The 16,588-nt window shown below is 41.7% G+C and overlaps 1 protein-coding gene across 4 annotated transcripts in view; it reads right to left on the bottom strand.

Moving 5' to 3' along the window:
* Positions 1-13,035, bottom strand: part of arfgef3 (ARFGEF family member 3) — a 57,964-nt gene extending 44,929 nt beyond the window's left edge. Inside the window, exons 1-5 of one of the 4 annotated variants that reach the window (XM_025897397.1) lie at positions 11,589-13,035; positions 8,742-8,793; positions 4,201-4,282; positions 3,920-4,060; positions 2,821-2,889 (exon numbers count right to left, since the gene is read on the bottom strand). In XM_025897397.1, coding sequence (XP_025753182.1) covers positions 2,821-2,889; positions 3,920-4,060; positions 4,201-4,282; positions 8,742-8,793; positions 11,589-11,673 — 429 coding nt within the window. In that variant the 5' untranslated portion in view covers positions 11,674-13,035. The remainder of the gene's footprint in view (positions 1-2,820; positions 2,890-3,919; positions 4,061-4,200; positions 4,283-8,741; positions 8,794-11,588) is intronic. The other 3 variants (XM_025897396.1, XM_019349356.2, XM_013264366.3) reach the window with 3 other exon arrangements.
* Between the last annotated feature and the right edge of the window lie 3,553 nt (positions 13,036-16,588).

The following is a 16,588-nucleotide window of genomic DNA, read 5'->3' as shown; positions in this document are numbered from 1 at the left end:
AGATCGCGATTTTCTAACGATTAATTGTGCAGCCCGACCATCCATCCATTACTCCATCCATCCATCACTCCATCCATCCATCCATCCATCATCCATCCATTCATCTGTCCATCCATCATTCCATCCATTCATCTGTCCATCCATCACTCCATCCATTCATCCGTCCATCCATTCATCTGTCCATCCATCATTCCATCCATTCATCCGTCCATCCACTCATCCATCTATCACTCCATCCATCTGTCCATCCCCTTCAGGGCCACAGCTTGGTTGGAGTCATAGGGCATAAAGCTGGCTACACCAGTCTATCTGAGGGTTAACACACTACATCTAAAGTGTCTCTAGCTGTATGGCAGGGTTATATGATTTTGTGTAACTGATGACCACATTAGAGAGATGGAGCGTGAGCCTTTAGCTCCCCATGTTTGACAACGCATAAATCTTTCAGCGCTGCCAATCCCTTCATTAAAATAAATAAATAAATACAGTAGAAAAAAAACTGTCCTGGCCCTAACTGCTTAGATGTTATGATAATGGAGTGTTGCTGACAGCCTTTCCAGCCACCCTGAGTTATGACCAAATGCAAACACAATACACTCACACACCAGATGGCCAGCCCTGACAGCACAGAGCCCATTAACACGCCATGGTGACTGGGTTTTTATGAGCTGTTAATGGACGTCAAACATCACTTAGCTACAGGAGATGTTGCTTCTGCTGCTGGGGGAAGTGACGTGACAGAAAACATTTGACATAAAACACTCGACCACACTACGATCAGGTGGTCAGGTGGTCTGAACATTAATGACTAACATGACATTTCTGCTCAGAATAAACAGTCGAACTGTAGAATTCTGTGACATCGTGTTTCTGAAACATCTTTCTTAGAACCATACGTCCAATTATACAGTTAACTGTCAGCATAAAGTCTAATCTTTGCATTGAACTGATTAGTGTCTTGAGATGTTCTTTTATTCATGACTCTGCGTTTCCTTTTTTTTTTCTTTTTTTTTTTTTTTTGAAGAAGTCATCCAAGTGACTTCTTCAGACTGAAGAAGTCACTTGGATGAGTGACGAAACGTTTCTCCCACAAAACGCTACGTCCAGATGAACAGATTCAACTTTTGGAGAAAAGTTTATGAATTTTATTCATCAGTCTTTTTACTGCTGGTGGGTGTACAACGCGGTCAACCCAGTTTAAACTTTTGTGAATGAAATTGTCTCCTTGAGCACTTCTGGAGTGCTTCCAGCACAGCTGCTATTTTAAAAGCATTTCCTGGGAGTCCCAAACCTTGCAAACTGCACCAGTTTCACACAGAGCAAACATTAACTTCAGTGTCAGCTTGACCCAACTTTAATTTCAGGGATCATCACTGCCCACGGGAGCTGAGACTCCAGCTACATCTCAAAGACCAAGCTGCAGTCTGCAGTGGAAGAGCCCGAGGCTCACAGGCTGCCCAGCTCATCCCTGTTTTTTCTCCTTACATTCTTCCCCCAGACTCAGGCTGTCAATGCAGAGTTCCACTATAGTGTTCCAGGACATTGAGCACTATTACTTTAACTATCATTACTATTATTATCATTATTATCATTATCATCTGGTGCAGTGCAGTGCCACTCAAGGAGATGACCTTGAAGGGGTTGATGTGTCAGATTTGAATTTGTCATCACACCTCCTAATAAAAACAAGTAAGATGCAATCTGTTCTCTTAAACCCCATTCACTGTGAACCCAGAAAAACATAAGGGCTTGAGTAATGTCTAAATTGTGCTTGTAGATCAATTAGACGGAAGCAGTTTGAATATATAATCACCTCTGGCATAATCTATAGTTTAATATAGAACTGAACCTGCTGACCTTCAAGGCAGGGCCACCACTTCACGTGTGCAGTATGTCATCAGGCAGGTAGTGCTGGACATTTATCCAATCTCTCTAGCTATACGTTCTCATGCTCATTATAAGTACACTGTTCAGCAGAAATCAAGGCAAGCTGAGGCTTGTACTTGAAACAGATGTTCTTGATTACAGCAAGCAAAACTGAATATGATTACACAGACGTGTTCCAGTAATATGATGATAATACAGCATTAAAAACCATGAGTAAGAAGCTTTGTACAGATTGCTTATCCAGTGAACCTAGTGCCCATCTTGGTACTTCCAGCATGTCACGGGCTTGCTTTATTGGTTTTATTGGCAAATATTTTCATCTGCGCAGCCCGTGTCTCTTTGTTTGTGTGTCTGTAGGAAAACTCATCTCACTTTTCTGAATAATTGATGAGATTACAGTACGAGACAAGGCTTGAGGGCAAGTGAGGACAGAGAAACGCTTCACCTTTAAAAAAAAGACACATGTTCAGCTCGCTGTGCTAACAGTTCACTTTCCTTTAAAAAAAAAAAAGTGCAACGCCCTCTATCATCGGTTCAGTCTGAGACAGCCTATTCAATGCTGGTACTATGAAAAAAAATCTATTCCACTTTGGCTGCATCGTGAAGCAACATGCAGGAACAAGCTAAACAGAAAATGATGCAAATTATTTTTAACATGCTTGAATTTTCCTTTGTAAAGCTCGTTTGGTCGTCCAGTCCAAGTTTAGTCCGGCCCATACAAGTCTGTCTAATCATTTCAGACTAATTCCAGGTGACAGCAATAAATAAAAAGCCTAAAACCTAATGTAACAGCTGGAAAAACAATCCAGGATAGCAATTTCTGCACAGCGATGAAGTCTGTGAATTTATTTATTTATGTATTTATTTATTGTCATGTAAAAGCTTATGTTTCTGATTATGAAGATGAGTCGCATCAGTCTCAGGCTGTCCTACCTCAGCAATCCGGAGGATGGAGTCTCCATTAATGTCAAAGTTTGGTGAGTAGGTGATACAGAGCAGGACCTGCACACAGGAGAAACATACTCTTAATAAGCAGGGCTAATTCTGAGGTGATGCTTCTCTTGTCTCTTGTCTAAAACACTGGCAGACAGATTTAACAGGTCATGAAAATGACTTTAGCTCATACAGTATAACCTGATTGCAAATGTAAGAACTGCATCAACAGAAGTTCACAGTAAGTTAAACACTAATTGGAAAGATCTGAGAAACAAGAAAAGGAAAGTGGGAAAGAAAAAGATGAGCAGAGAGCTCTAGAGAGGCCAAATCACAGGAAGCGTTAGAAGAAAAAGCTGCAGCGTTTCCCTTCAGCTGTACACTACATCCCTCTACTGAACTTAAAGTGCTCCTGTTATCATTTCTCTTGTTTTCTGTCAGGTATAAAGTGCTAAACTGAAACAAGCTCAGGTTGCACACTGCTCTAAAACTGTGCTACATGCTGTTTGTTCAACTCTTGGCTCGATGATTCTATTTACAAGGGCCAATCAGAAGAAAGCTGGTCAGTAACAGCAAAAGGGGGAGGAGCTAAACCAGTTTATTTCAGGCAAAGGATGACGTGGGAGCTGTACAAAGACCAAATAAGATACTTATTTATAATAAGTAATCATGCAATCATGCAAACCTACTGCAGTAGAGTCCAAGAATAAAATATGGAGGTGGTAATCACCACCACAGCAGGTCCACTTTACATAGGCTAAGTGCACTAAGCAGCATGCTCCAGGAAAATAAAGTAAATATTAGAAAAAAATAACATCAGTTTTTGGGTCTGAATAATTAGAAATTGACACTATTTTAAGTGTGTTCACATTAAGTATAGCTACATGATGAGCAGTGTGGGTACTTGGACAGCGCACTCAGAACTGTTGACTTCTTTCAGTCCAATTTCACAAAACAATTTTCAGTCAGTAAGCAAAGGAGACATGTTCAGCACCAAGGACAGCGCCAACTGAACCACCACGCCTGGAAGTTTCAGGCATTACCCAAGTACAACTATCTGTCATCATTTCAGCCCCAAAAACACATTCCCAGGTCTTACTTTCATAACTTCCACCTGCAGGTCTTCATGGAGAGATGGGGTAACTCTGATAGCCTCCAACATCTGGCTGAGCAGCTGTTTCTCCAGTGCCTCCACCTCCACACTAGTTCCACCCACAAACCTGTCCTCACACAGGAGTTTCTGTGTAGAGAGAAGCTACAGGTTCAGTTTGTACATTCCACTTTAAACTGGTGTCAAAGTTCAACCAGAAAGGTTTAAATAAAGAAGAATAAAATCCAAATAAATAAAACCGTTATTTATATATTTGTGTCTTCCAGTACCTGCATGCCAGTAAGTGCAGTCTGTCCCAGTTTGGTGTTTTTCGACTCCAGAGCCATCTGTAGAGGCAGCAGACAGCGCTCTCTGGAAGCAAATACAACACAGTAATGCAGGCAGTGCAATCACAGCTCTCTACAATCTCGGAAGATCAGCTGACACAATCACAGTCAGGGATTGGTGTCAATAAAGTGAGCGAACACAGATTTTGGAACAGAAAAAAATGCAAAATATGGAGTGAATAAATCTTGGAGTGAAAGTTAATACATTAAGCTTTTAGTAAATGAATTTCTCATTAATGATTAGTGGTTGAAAATGGTTATGTTGCATAGGTGGAATATCTCTTAAAGATTGTGAAACTGTGTGTGCAGTACTCTGGGTCTGAGACTCCAGAGATGTGAGAAGAAAACAGATCAGCAGAATATCAGAACGTCTCCTTTTTCACCCCCATCATAAATCTGTGGCCCCCTCCACTGTTCTTTGCAAAAACCGAAGCATTATAGTTTACAATCGTTAGAGTAACAAGTCAGGAGGAGCAATTTAGTTGAGCTCCTCTTGTCTGGTAAAAGTTTTCATTGGCCAAACCGTCTGATGGGTGAGGGGAGCATAAGCCATAAAGTTGAACTACATTCTAGTTCTTGTGTCCTTAGAGCTGTATATAAGCTGTGTATGTATGTAGGGCTGGGCCATATCATACCGTTCACGGTAATACCGGTATAAAGTTGGGCAACGATCGGAAAATGAAATATCGCGATAGAATATGGGTAAAACGCGCATGCGCAGTGCCTTTGTTTTCATACGCACATGGCGGAAAAAGCATGGCGGTGATGCAGAATGAGAAGGGCGAAAGCGGATTGTTGAATGAAACGGATGAACCAGAATTGGTTTGTAAAAATGCTGCAACTTCAGTGGTGTGGAACTGGTTTGGCTTTCGTCCGTCAGATACACAACAAAGCACATTTTTGCTAGCGCATGCTAGCGGGCCGTCGTTATTACCGTGTTTTTTGGAAAATACGGCGCACTTAAAATCAATTCTTTGATTTTTCTGAAAATCGTCAGTGCCCCTTATAATCCCGTGTGCCTTATATATGAATTCTGGTTGTGTTTACTGACCTCGAAACGATTTTATGTGCACGGCGCTCGAAAATCTGTCAAAGGTTTTAGTACGACTTTGCTAAGCTATGAAGCCGCACTGCTTGATGGATTGTCGGTTTTATGGCTATCGCAGGCAGGAGCCTCGCGGAGTGATACGTACTGTGCTTCAACATAATATTACCGTGTTGTGTGTGTATAACCTCTTTTTAAGGTTTGTGGATATTATACATGGTTATGCTGAGGATATGTCGGCCAATTTCCACTGGAAATGCCTTTTGGGTAAACTGTCAGCGAGGAATTTGTGTTTGCACATTTTTATATAGCTTTAATGCACATAAAAAACAGCTGCTTGTTTAGGTGAAAATATACTGATGGTTTTTTTTGCACTAATAAAGTTGTGGAGTTGTAAAGTATTTTGTCTAGTGTGAATTATATCGTCAGTTATATCGTTATCGCAAATTTTCAAATGTATATCGTGATAAATATTTTTGGTCATATATGTATGCAACATTTGTAATAAACATCAGAACCTGGGCTGGAGGTGGGTTGCAAAGCAGCTTGCAGAAGTGCCACACTGTTTTCTTGCTAAGGTCATGCTCAATTAACCTCTTTCCTTATGAGTTTACTGCTGGTTTCAGGTCACTCAGTACAACATGGTGTCTGTTTTATAAATTGTGGCCCACAATAACATCCAGAAGGATATAAAGCAAAGTATGCGTCAGGGTGGGCCTACCTTACGGCTGATTAATATCCCATATCATATCACACCACATGAACTCACAATGTCAGCTGGTTTCTCAGTCAGACCCGCCCGTTACTCAGGTGTGGTTTTAAATACGGACAGGAGCAAAATGCTAAGCTTGACACTTTGCACTGGGAACCCAAATGATCTCAGCAACCACATCCTTTGCTAAATAAGCTTTTCACTGTAGCTTCACGCAGGTATCTTTATGTAAACCAGCTATTGTGTTGCTTCTCCCGCCGTTTCTTCACTCTCTCTTTGTTTTTCCGCTCACTCGCTCGCCCTCCATCTCCCTCTTGTTATTTGTGATCGGTTGAGTCACCACGCTCTGCTGCTGATTACAGGATACTGAGCTTCATCTCTGCGCTCTCAGGCTGCTCTGAGCTGTCACAACTCGACCACTTCAAGCGGGCTGTGAGGAGCCACAGTTTGCACGGCAGTTAAACACAACCAGACCATTTATGAGCAACAAACAACAAAGACAACAAAGTCAAAAGACAATAAAAAGGTGAATATTTGGATCACAAACATTGAGAATTTTTCATTTAAACACCAAACTCAGTCACTTTTGAAATTGATTATTTATAATTAAATACATTATAAACTAATCTTCCATCAGTCTGTCAATCAAGTCTGTCCTTTAGCACCTCTCCTTCAGAGATAACAGGGATGAAGTCTTATCTGTAGAGCCAGAAGAACACACTAGCAGAAAATCACGGCACTATATTACAAAGACATTATCATCAATATTTAATCTAATACACTCTAATAAAACAACACAGATTATCACGTGAATAATTCATGCCGTGTTGGGAATTTACGGGACCATCACGAGCTGCCGGCCACCAGCAGCAGCAGCTCTCCATCCACTTTACACTTTACTGAGTTTTACTCACAGAAACAGTCAGAGATTACTGGATTTCAAACTCACTACAGCGACTGCAAGAATCAGACAGATCATATTTTTGCGTCCCTCTAATAAAAAAACTCCACCAAGTGATCACTGAATTCTAAAAATGTCCAACTGGGTTTTTTGGAACGATTGAATAGGCGATTACCACAAAAGCACAAACTCTTTCTTAGATTAGAGAGCTCAGGTGTTATCGACGATGCTTTTTCTCTCAACTCCTTTAGATTTTAGTTTGTGGTGCTCTCGTACTCATTTAAATAATAAAAATTCTGAAAACTCTGAGTTAAACTGTATGATAACAGGAAAAATACTGCAGCTGCACTTTAATGGTAGTAGCGACTGAGACACTGAGGACACTGCACGTTCACACCGTACCGGCTTGTCGGTTACAAAGCCCTCAATCAGGCCCCGCCCTATCATTGCTGTTATTCTGATTGGGACCAAACTCACAAAATAAATATCACATTGTGTTAAATAAGATTTGAAACTTGTGAAAGTGTTTACTGAGTTCAAGGATCAAATGGGAAATAAGGACTTTTTAACCAGAGGAGTCGCCCCCTGCTGGCCAGCTGACAGACAGCAGGCTCATTGTAGTTAAACCAAACTGAACTAGATGTAAAAAACATTTTAGTAAACTAAAATGAAAAATAAAAATTAGACTTTTGAAAAAAAATAACTTAAATTGATTTCTTTACTTAATAATATAAAATATAAAACTAGACAAAAACATTTTAGTACTTTTTTACAACTTGCTTGATGAGCCACTGGTGGATGTGTTTACTGAGTCAACTGCTTTGAAAGATTCATGTGTTTTTATTTTAACACCTGTAGTGATCTACCTAAATCTTGCCTCTGACATATGCCCTCTATACAATAATAACTCAAAAAAGAAACTAAAACTGAAATAAATAAATAAATAAAATAAAACTAGGCATTTTCAAACAATATAAACTACACTGAAACGAGCAAAGCTACTCTGGAAACTAAACTGAATTAAAAGCAAAAACTCAAAATGTAATAAAAATTAAAACCATATATATATAATAATTATGATGTAATTAGACTATGATCACAGTGTATATCTGACAGCCCAACAAAGTATCCTGCATGTCAAAGCAGCCTCAGGCATATAAATAATAATAATAATAAATTTTTATTTAAAAGCGCTTTTCAAGACACCCAAGGACACTTAACAGTAGAATAAAACACATAATAGAACAATGACAGTGCAGAACAATAAAAAAACAAAAGCACAAGATAAAAACAAACAAACAATTAGCTCACAGTGAATATGCAGATTCGAACAGATGGGTTTTGATGGGATTTTAGATGTTAGTGTGTCCAGCTACTGCAGTTTAAACTGATCACTTCACTGGCGATCGAACATCCAAACTGAAGCAATGCTCAGCTCACAGCTCGCGCTCAGTATTTGCATTATCAACCCAGAAATGACTCCTCTGTCATTTTAATCTATTCAAATCAGGCAGCTTTGAGAAAACTGACATTTTAAGCTACAAAGTTCTGAGCAGTTTAAATTTGAGTATTCAGTTATCGGTGACAGACTGGCGATTTGTCCAGGGTGTACCCGGCCTCTCGCCCCATAACAGCTGGGACAGGCTCCAGCCCCGATAAGGATAAGCAGAAGAGAATGAATGGACGCTATCAGGTTAGCTAAAGGCAGGAACATTTAACACTGTCGAAGACGCCTTCTTCTAAACAAACCACAGACTGTCAGCAGGTTTTAATTATACATTTTATTTTCATGCTTTTGAGAAGAAAATGCAGCATGTTTAACTTACCGGAGCAGTGAAGGAGAAATCTTTGCTGATCCATTCTGAGACTGAAGCATTTCTATTGGAACAAAGAAACAGACAGACTGGTTAAGTAACATCAGCTGTACCTGAAACATAATGAAACTTGTAACTGTGTTACCTTTTCATTCATAGATATAGAATCCATGAATGAAAAGCTGGTTTTAATTCAGCACAGAGACGTGAAACAGTTGAAGAAATATTCTGCACTGAATATTTTCTCATGTCAACAACCTCCACACTGGTTTGTGTATCCAGAACCTCTGAACCCAGCGAGCCACTGAGTGACACTTCTTTCATTACCATGAACACAAACACTGCACTTTACTTTGACTCAGTCCCACAGACACTGCAGACACAAATGCCCTGCATTTGTATAGCGCTTTACCCTACATTCACACACAGGCAATGGCAAGCTACATTGTAGCCACAGCTGCAGAGGGGAGGCTGCCGGACACTGGCGCCACCGGGCCCTCTGACCACCACCAGTAGGCAAACATGGGGTTAGTATCTTGCCCAAGGATATTTGGCATGCAGCCAGGAGGCAGCCTGGGATCGAACCACCGACCTTCTGATTAGTGGCTGACCTGCTCTACCACCTGAGCTACAGCCACTGCAGCATCAAATGCAGATTGATTTACCGCTGAAAAAAGGAAATGCAGGATTGGATCTTATTTACGTGACACCTGACTGCTAGCTGACTCATTTCTGTTAAAATTACAGATTCAGTATGAATCCCTGAAACACGACCTCAAATTAAATGTGAGCTCGTACTTTAGGAAAGCCAAACACCAAACCGTCAGTACAGTCACATTTTTCTTCAAAGCCGTCCGGCATTAACAGCGCACATTGCAGCCTCCTCCTAACATGACCTCGGTGACCTCAGAGAGAAATTTTCACCTCATCTTTAGACTTCCATCCAATTCTGACCGCGTGCCACGTTTTTCCAGTAAAAAAGTTGAAATATGAGACTTGCTGACATCTCTAAAATCTGCCATAAATCTCTGCAAGTGCTTTCATACTTTCTGTGTCTGTCAAGACGTAGTGAACAGCAGCTTTGTCCCTGCACTGAACTCTCCCATATATGTTCTCTGCATCTGCATCAGGCTGTTCAGCATCCTTTACATCCGGAGACGACCATGACACACAGTGACTGATGCTGTGGGCGTGGTTCTATTCATGCGAGCGGTCTGTGAAGAAAAGAGCAAACAGTACTGATATATGATATAATCATTTTTGGAAGGTCACAGTTCAGGCCTTTTGTGCATGTGTGTATATGCAAGCATATGCCTGGAAAAGGCCTGCAGCTTTCTTTGGACATACCCAAATAGGTCTGTGCCCTTGGACAGACAGCATGCATTAATACTGTGTGTGTGTGTGTGTGTGTGTGTTTACGATTACACAATTACCCCTTCTTCAGCACAACCTGAACTCATTCTCTACTTGCTGTCTCAATGAGTTCCATCTGCCACTAAAAGGTCACGCTGACCCATCGTGCCGTTTAATGCTAACAGTCTCCTCGCTGACGTCAGTGGAAATCGTTTTTCACCGTGTGCGTAAATGGCGTTATATATTTTGGCTTCTGTGGCACGTTCTCATTGTTGTCACAGAGCACTGGAAGTCACATGATTTGTGTTCAGCCGCATGGTCATTGCCAGTTTCTAGCTTGCTGGATTAAGTTTAACAAAGCTCAGAGGATTATTTCACAGAATTCAAACCGAGCTCTAACTTGATGACCCTGATATCCAGAGTTCACCTGTACGCCATCAGCCTTGTTCCAAAAACTCAACCTGCAGAACTGAAAGATAACACAGTGACGCAGAAGTGCTAAAAACTGCAGCTCCACTAACGTCCACTCGAGGCTGGCACCACAGAGGATTCAATCCCCATTTACTTTCCTTTTAAAAGGCCCAATTTTACAGCAATAACAATCATATTTGCAGCCTGGCACATTAAACTCTTTTAGCCTCATGTGATAATTTGGTTTTTCATAACAACTCTGAGAATTTCTGTCATAACTCATCCACCTGGATAATGAAGCTATGTTGGCTGGAGTCCCAATCAGACTCTGCTACTCAATAATAATACTACTAATAATAATAATAAAACAGTGTGGGAGCGTGAACACCATGGTGTGTCCGTTTTTGTTATTGCTTGATGTTATGTGTGAACTGTGAAAGACATTTTAAACCGTATTAACTAGATTTTATTTAATAAAGAAACTAGAGGAGGGCTCCTCTATTTCTATATTTTCCCTCCACAGTGAGGCTCGTCTCTCTCGCTGAGGCGAGAACTGTGAAAAGCACTGAGCCGTGCAGACAGACAGTAATGAGACAAGAAAGAGTTTCTGCTCAGAGTCTGTAAACCTCTCCGTGCTGAAGAAGCTCCTTCATGCTTTCTTCGTGTCTGCACAATACTCCCAAGTTATGGCATTAATGAATCAGCAAATATTTGCCTTGTGTATTTTTCTATAACGATCCGATCCAATTGTCTAAAGCCTGACTTGAAACCAGAATTTCCCTTTCCTTCTGGAACATTTGCCGTATTTCTTTAAGAAAGGCTGACATTTGGCCTTATACAACAGGTACTGAGCTCAGCACATGGGCATGGGAGCCATATGGCACCGTGGCTGCTCAGATGAATCTGTTATGGTCCTAAAGATTTGCTGGCTTCTTGCTCACTCTTCACAGGCTCCACAGCCTCTGGGCTGAGTGCAGGAGCTGCTCTCGGGTTCCTAAAAGCTAAAAGCAGGTGAGGAGTCGCAGGTTCCCCTCATCCCTGCTCTCCCTCCGCCTCCTGCTGACAAAGAGCCCGGAGGGGCTGCCGTGCACTCACCGCAGGCGTAGACGCAGGCATCGCGGATGCCTTTGTATTTGTGGCCGGACGCGTCTTTCTGCAGCTTCCTCAAGATTTCCTCCATGCTGGCTTCAAAGACGAGACGGCTTTAAAACACCAGAGCGCAGAGGGTGGGTCAGCGTGTCCGAGGGATTTTATGGGTGCTATGACAGCGACAGCATCCCCGAACCCCCCGGGGAAGGCGATGATTCATTCCTAACTGCCAGCCAATGATGTCAGGCCAGCCGCCGATCCTGTGAAGGTGGAAGGAGGAAGCGCGTGTGCGTATTTTCCCAAATCCGAGGCTTCGGCCTTCAGAAAGAGCAGCGTCGATCAGCTGACGTGCGACAAATAGTCGTGTCAGCCTGCTGCCCGTCCAGCCGCGGACACACGCAGGAAACAAACGCGCTTCGCTCGTGTCCGTGGCTCGTTTATCCCTCCGCGCTGCCGCGTTTGGAAGTCCGTTCCAGAGGATACTTGCGCTCTTCACGGAAACCAGATCCGGTTCTTCTTATCGCTCACATCAAGCTGCCTGCACGGCAGGAGCACGCGCACAGCTCTGCACGGTGAGCGTCTTCCGCTAAAAGATGGATTCCTGTCCAACCTGGCAACACAGTATTTACACGCTCTCCCCGCGGGGACGTTTGAAACTGCGGCAGCGACGCTGGAGTCACTGGAATGGGATTTCCTGCGGTCTCAGCCGGTGACAGGTGGAGGAAGCTCGGGCACAGCTGATAAGGCGATTCTGCTTTCAGAGCAAAGCACAAATTCCAAAATAATTTTCACTTTTGTCTAAATTTATGTCTGTGAGCCGCAGAGGCTCAGCTCACAGCTCAAAAGTCCACAAAAACACAACAAACTGATTATGCTGTGATCTGTGATTTGTGAGGCTCCTTTGTGTGTCTGTTTTTTCTCCAGTGTTCATGTGTTTTGTGTCTGGGTCAAGCTGCAACCTCAGGGATATGAAGCAATATGAAGTCAGTGTGCTTCAGTGTGTGTTTCAGTGTCCAAAACTGCAATTCCATTAATGGCCACTTGAGGCAGATTCTAAAAGAGCGTCAGTCAATATGGAAGTCCTTTATAGATGCATTGTTTCTGAAAGGCCACTGAGCAGTGAGAGCTGAGGGTGCAAAAGCATTTCAGTTCCTGTTGAAAGTAATAGGAAGACATCCCTCTGGAAACACGTTCCCAGTAAGTTTGTGCTCATTTTCTAGTCATTCTGTATGAAATATGAAAATCATTTAGTCCGTTTTATTCTAAGTGTCAGAAGGAGGATTATGCTGGATATGCTCACTGGCTAACGTGTTGTGACTACTCCCCCTGAGGCAACTATTGCTGTGATTTGGTGTTGTATGAATAAAGTTGACTTGACTTCAGGAGACAGGTGATGTCACAGTACCTACATCCATGTTTATACTGACTGTGGTGAAAACCCGGACTCATTATCCATCACTATCATTATTCAATATTAATAACATAACAGTGGTCACTGAGACATAACAACTGCATGTTTAAAATTATTAATCAAGTCAGATTAAAAAAACATCTAAAATTACTGAATGTGATCCAAAATAAAAGTTTTCCCTGTGGAATTGCACTTCTGACACCATCTTTAATATTGTGGGATTCTCCAATAGATTTCAAATCTACTTTCTTTCAGTTCTATATCACTCAAAGAAAGCTGGCAGAACCAATACTGTATATTTAGCAAGCTAGCATCCAGTAAAATTCCTCTTCAGCATGCTGGACGGTAGCTTATATCTAAATACATAAAGAAGTAAATGATTTACGTATATTTTAGGCCTGACTATCATTTTCCTCATCAGGGTACTGAGTCAGAACAAAGACTAAAGCATTCAGTAAAAGTTAGCCAGTGTTTTCATGATATTTGAGAAATCACCTGCCTTGTAAGTGCAAGCAGGAATCAGAGACATAGACATACATTTAGAACATTCACGAGCCGTTGCTAACTGTGTCCGCGCACTTATTTCAGCGTTAATCTCAAAGCTGAACTGAAAAGTGCTGCTGTGATGAGTGGACTGTCTAACAAGGTGATCTCCAAATCAATGGTAAAATGATACCTCTGAGGTAACATGAGCTGTGCTCTCCAGAATGACTTCACCTTAGTTCACTGGTGCCACTGATAACTGACGTCATTTAAAATCGAATAGTGATCATAAGAACGAATCTAGTGTATTTCAATAAAGAACAAACTCTGGATAAAGAAACTGGAGACAAACGTATGTACTCATGTATGCATGGTAAGAACTTTCAAGTGTTTTTCAATGTTGGTACTTAATACTTTCTTAATGTACTTGTTTGCTTGACCATTCAATAGTTTTGTGACTCTTTGACTTCCAATACGCTGAAGCAACAGCGTGAGCTTTCTAAACAGAACTCGACTGGTCTCCCTACATATTCTGCATTGATCCGATTAATCCAGTTCAGAGGCACCTTAGAATACAGCAATAAAAGAGCAGCCAACCAAGAGGAGATATGATAGTAAAATGAATATACAATCATAGATTATGGGTGAAAAATAGGAATTAAAATGATTTTAGATCGAACCTCAGCCACTGTATAAAAATAAACAATGGCAATAACATGATTATAGGCCTGTAGGTCACATGGTCTGTTGTGCAATGATGACTTTAATCATGAAATGAGGCAGCTCTTTAGGGAGGACAAATCTCACTTATGAACGTTTTAAAAAGCTAGATTCTAGATTCTCGTCTAAAACTTCCCCTGATTACAAAATGACTCAACATTCAGCGTCAGTGTGATGCCAGTTAAAGGGATGTTTAAGGTGTCGAGGCGAAGAGAACCGGACTCCTCATTCGTCTGTTTTTGTTAATGGGAGCTCTTAATGCGCTTAATCTGCTCTCAGCAGATGATAGCTCTCTAACAGATGATATTATTATATGGTGGCCTATGTTTGGTGAGCTCTTTGAAATGTGGTGCTGCTGCAGTTTGGGTTTTTTTGGATAACCAATAGCACTGAGAGAGAAGCTGCAGGAAATGTCAGCAAACATTTCCACCATCTCAGGGATCAGCGACTGCCTGACAGACAGGCCGCAGGACGTGACACTGAGCTCTGTCTGATTTGCTCATGTGCATTAGAGGAGCTCCACAGGAGACCGTGCTGTCTCCAGTCCATTTACCATGAACACCTGAGACTTTCAGTCCAACTCTGAGTCATGTCACCTGTGTTAGTGATGGGCAGGAGGAGGAGCGCAGAGAGAGCACTAGTGGATGATTTTATTTGAGTAGTCTTGGAGAAATGATCTGCTTCTTAATGTGCAAAAAACCCGAGAGATGTCAGAAGAGCGAGAATGGCTACAACACCCGTGTCTATCCTGGGATGTGTTGGAGCATTACCTGGACATCCACATCAACAACAGGCTGAACTGGAAACTCAACACAGATGCTGGATACAAAAAGCTCCATTCCATAAGGAAGCTGAGATCCTTCAATGTGTGGAGCAAACATGATGAGACACACACATGATCACCCTCACAATAACACAAGATGTCTGTCTGACAGAGAGGTATATAGCAGTTATGTTTTATTTGATCTTTTTATTAATTTATTTCATTTCATCATCATTTCAACGGCTGCACAAGAATTTCCCAAATTTGGAAAAGAAGTATTTATCACCTCTTAATCGTAACCCCTAATTTTTCTTAAGGTGCATTAAAAGTTTAAAGTTTCTTTTTGTAATTTTTTTGGGCAGAGATAAAACAGTAGATCCATTCTGCCCTTATCTGATAATTAAACCTGACATTATAAAACTCTGGACATAAATCTACTGCTTTACCAGCCTCTGGTTTCAGGCTCTCCACAAGAACCAGCATTCAGCCAAAAGCATTACAGTAATGAGGTTGGCTGCTAATTTCAGGTGGTTTGACTCGTATGCCAGTTCATTTATTCGTAAATGCTGAATGGCGATGAGGTCAGAAAGCCTGCAAAATCTTCTGATTTCCCAAACTTTAAAAGCACGGGCAGTAAGATGGACGAGTTTATAAACTAAAGCTTCAGAGATGCAAGTCAGACAGAAAATGTACTTTCTGTAAGGGTCTGATTGTTCCATAGCAAAAGAATTATACTGTCATGAAAACCAGGCTGAGAGGACTCAGGAGCAGGATTCTGGAAGGTCGAGCCAAGTGCATTTATTTACAGTGAACACCAGTGTAAAATATATATATCCAGTAGTGGCAGGAGAAAAATGGAGCTTCAGGGAGGAGAGGGTCCAAATATCCAAAAACACTCTGAACACTCCACACTCACTCAGCTCAGGCAGGCTCACCACACACTCCAGGGACAAGCTGTACAAAGGAGAAACACAGTGAGACAGGCCGCAGGGAGAAGAAAGGGCTGTACTTTCCAATAGGGAGCCAGAGCTTTACTAACTGCATAGTTTAATGTTCCAGCGAGGAATGCCAGCCAGCCGCTACCCAAAGTAGCAACCTCAGATGAGATCATTGTAGGCAGGTGTGCAGCTTCAGAGGCGGAAACCCCGAATGGGTCCCGCCCATGGACGTTAACAGCAAACAAACAAAAACAAACCCAGGGGTCCGTTCTTCGTACCTCGCTAAGTAAGTTAGCCGGATTTGAATGTTGACGATTTCGCGTGATCTTGGATCGTTCGGTTCTCCGAAGCTCATCCGGGACTTGCTGTCATAGCAACAGATCCGTAAGCGTAAACCTGCTCGGGAGCAGGTTTACTTTATGTAAACAGGATTAGATCGCGGCCTCTCAGGTATGTCCGCTTCATTTATACGAAAGCAACAGCGATATTTCTCCACTGTTGTTCCATAAATAAATATTATCAATGTAACTAAAGATAATGCAGCATTTGATTCTTTTATTGATGTCATACAGATACATACAGGTCATTTCCGAAAAAAAGGGAAATGTACTATTAATCATTCTATTACATGTAGTAGATCATGTCAGATGTAATTCATATTTTAGAGTAGTAATAGTAAATTACTACGTGC

This window comes from Oreochromis niloticus, linkage group LG13, assembly GCF_001858045.2.
Source record: "Oreochromis niloticus isolate F11D_XX linkage group LG13, O_niloticus_UMD_NMBU, whole genome shotgun sequence".
In the NCBI taxonomy this organism is placed as follows: domain Eukaryota; kingdom Metazoa; phylum Chordata; class Actinopteri; order Cichliformes; family Cichlidae; genus Oreochromis; species Oreochromis niloticus.
The sequence above is the reverse complement of the archived record's forward strand: the minus strand, read 5'-3'. Positions and strand labels throughout refer to the sequence as shown.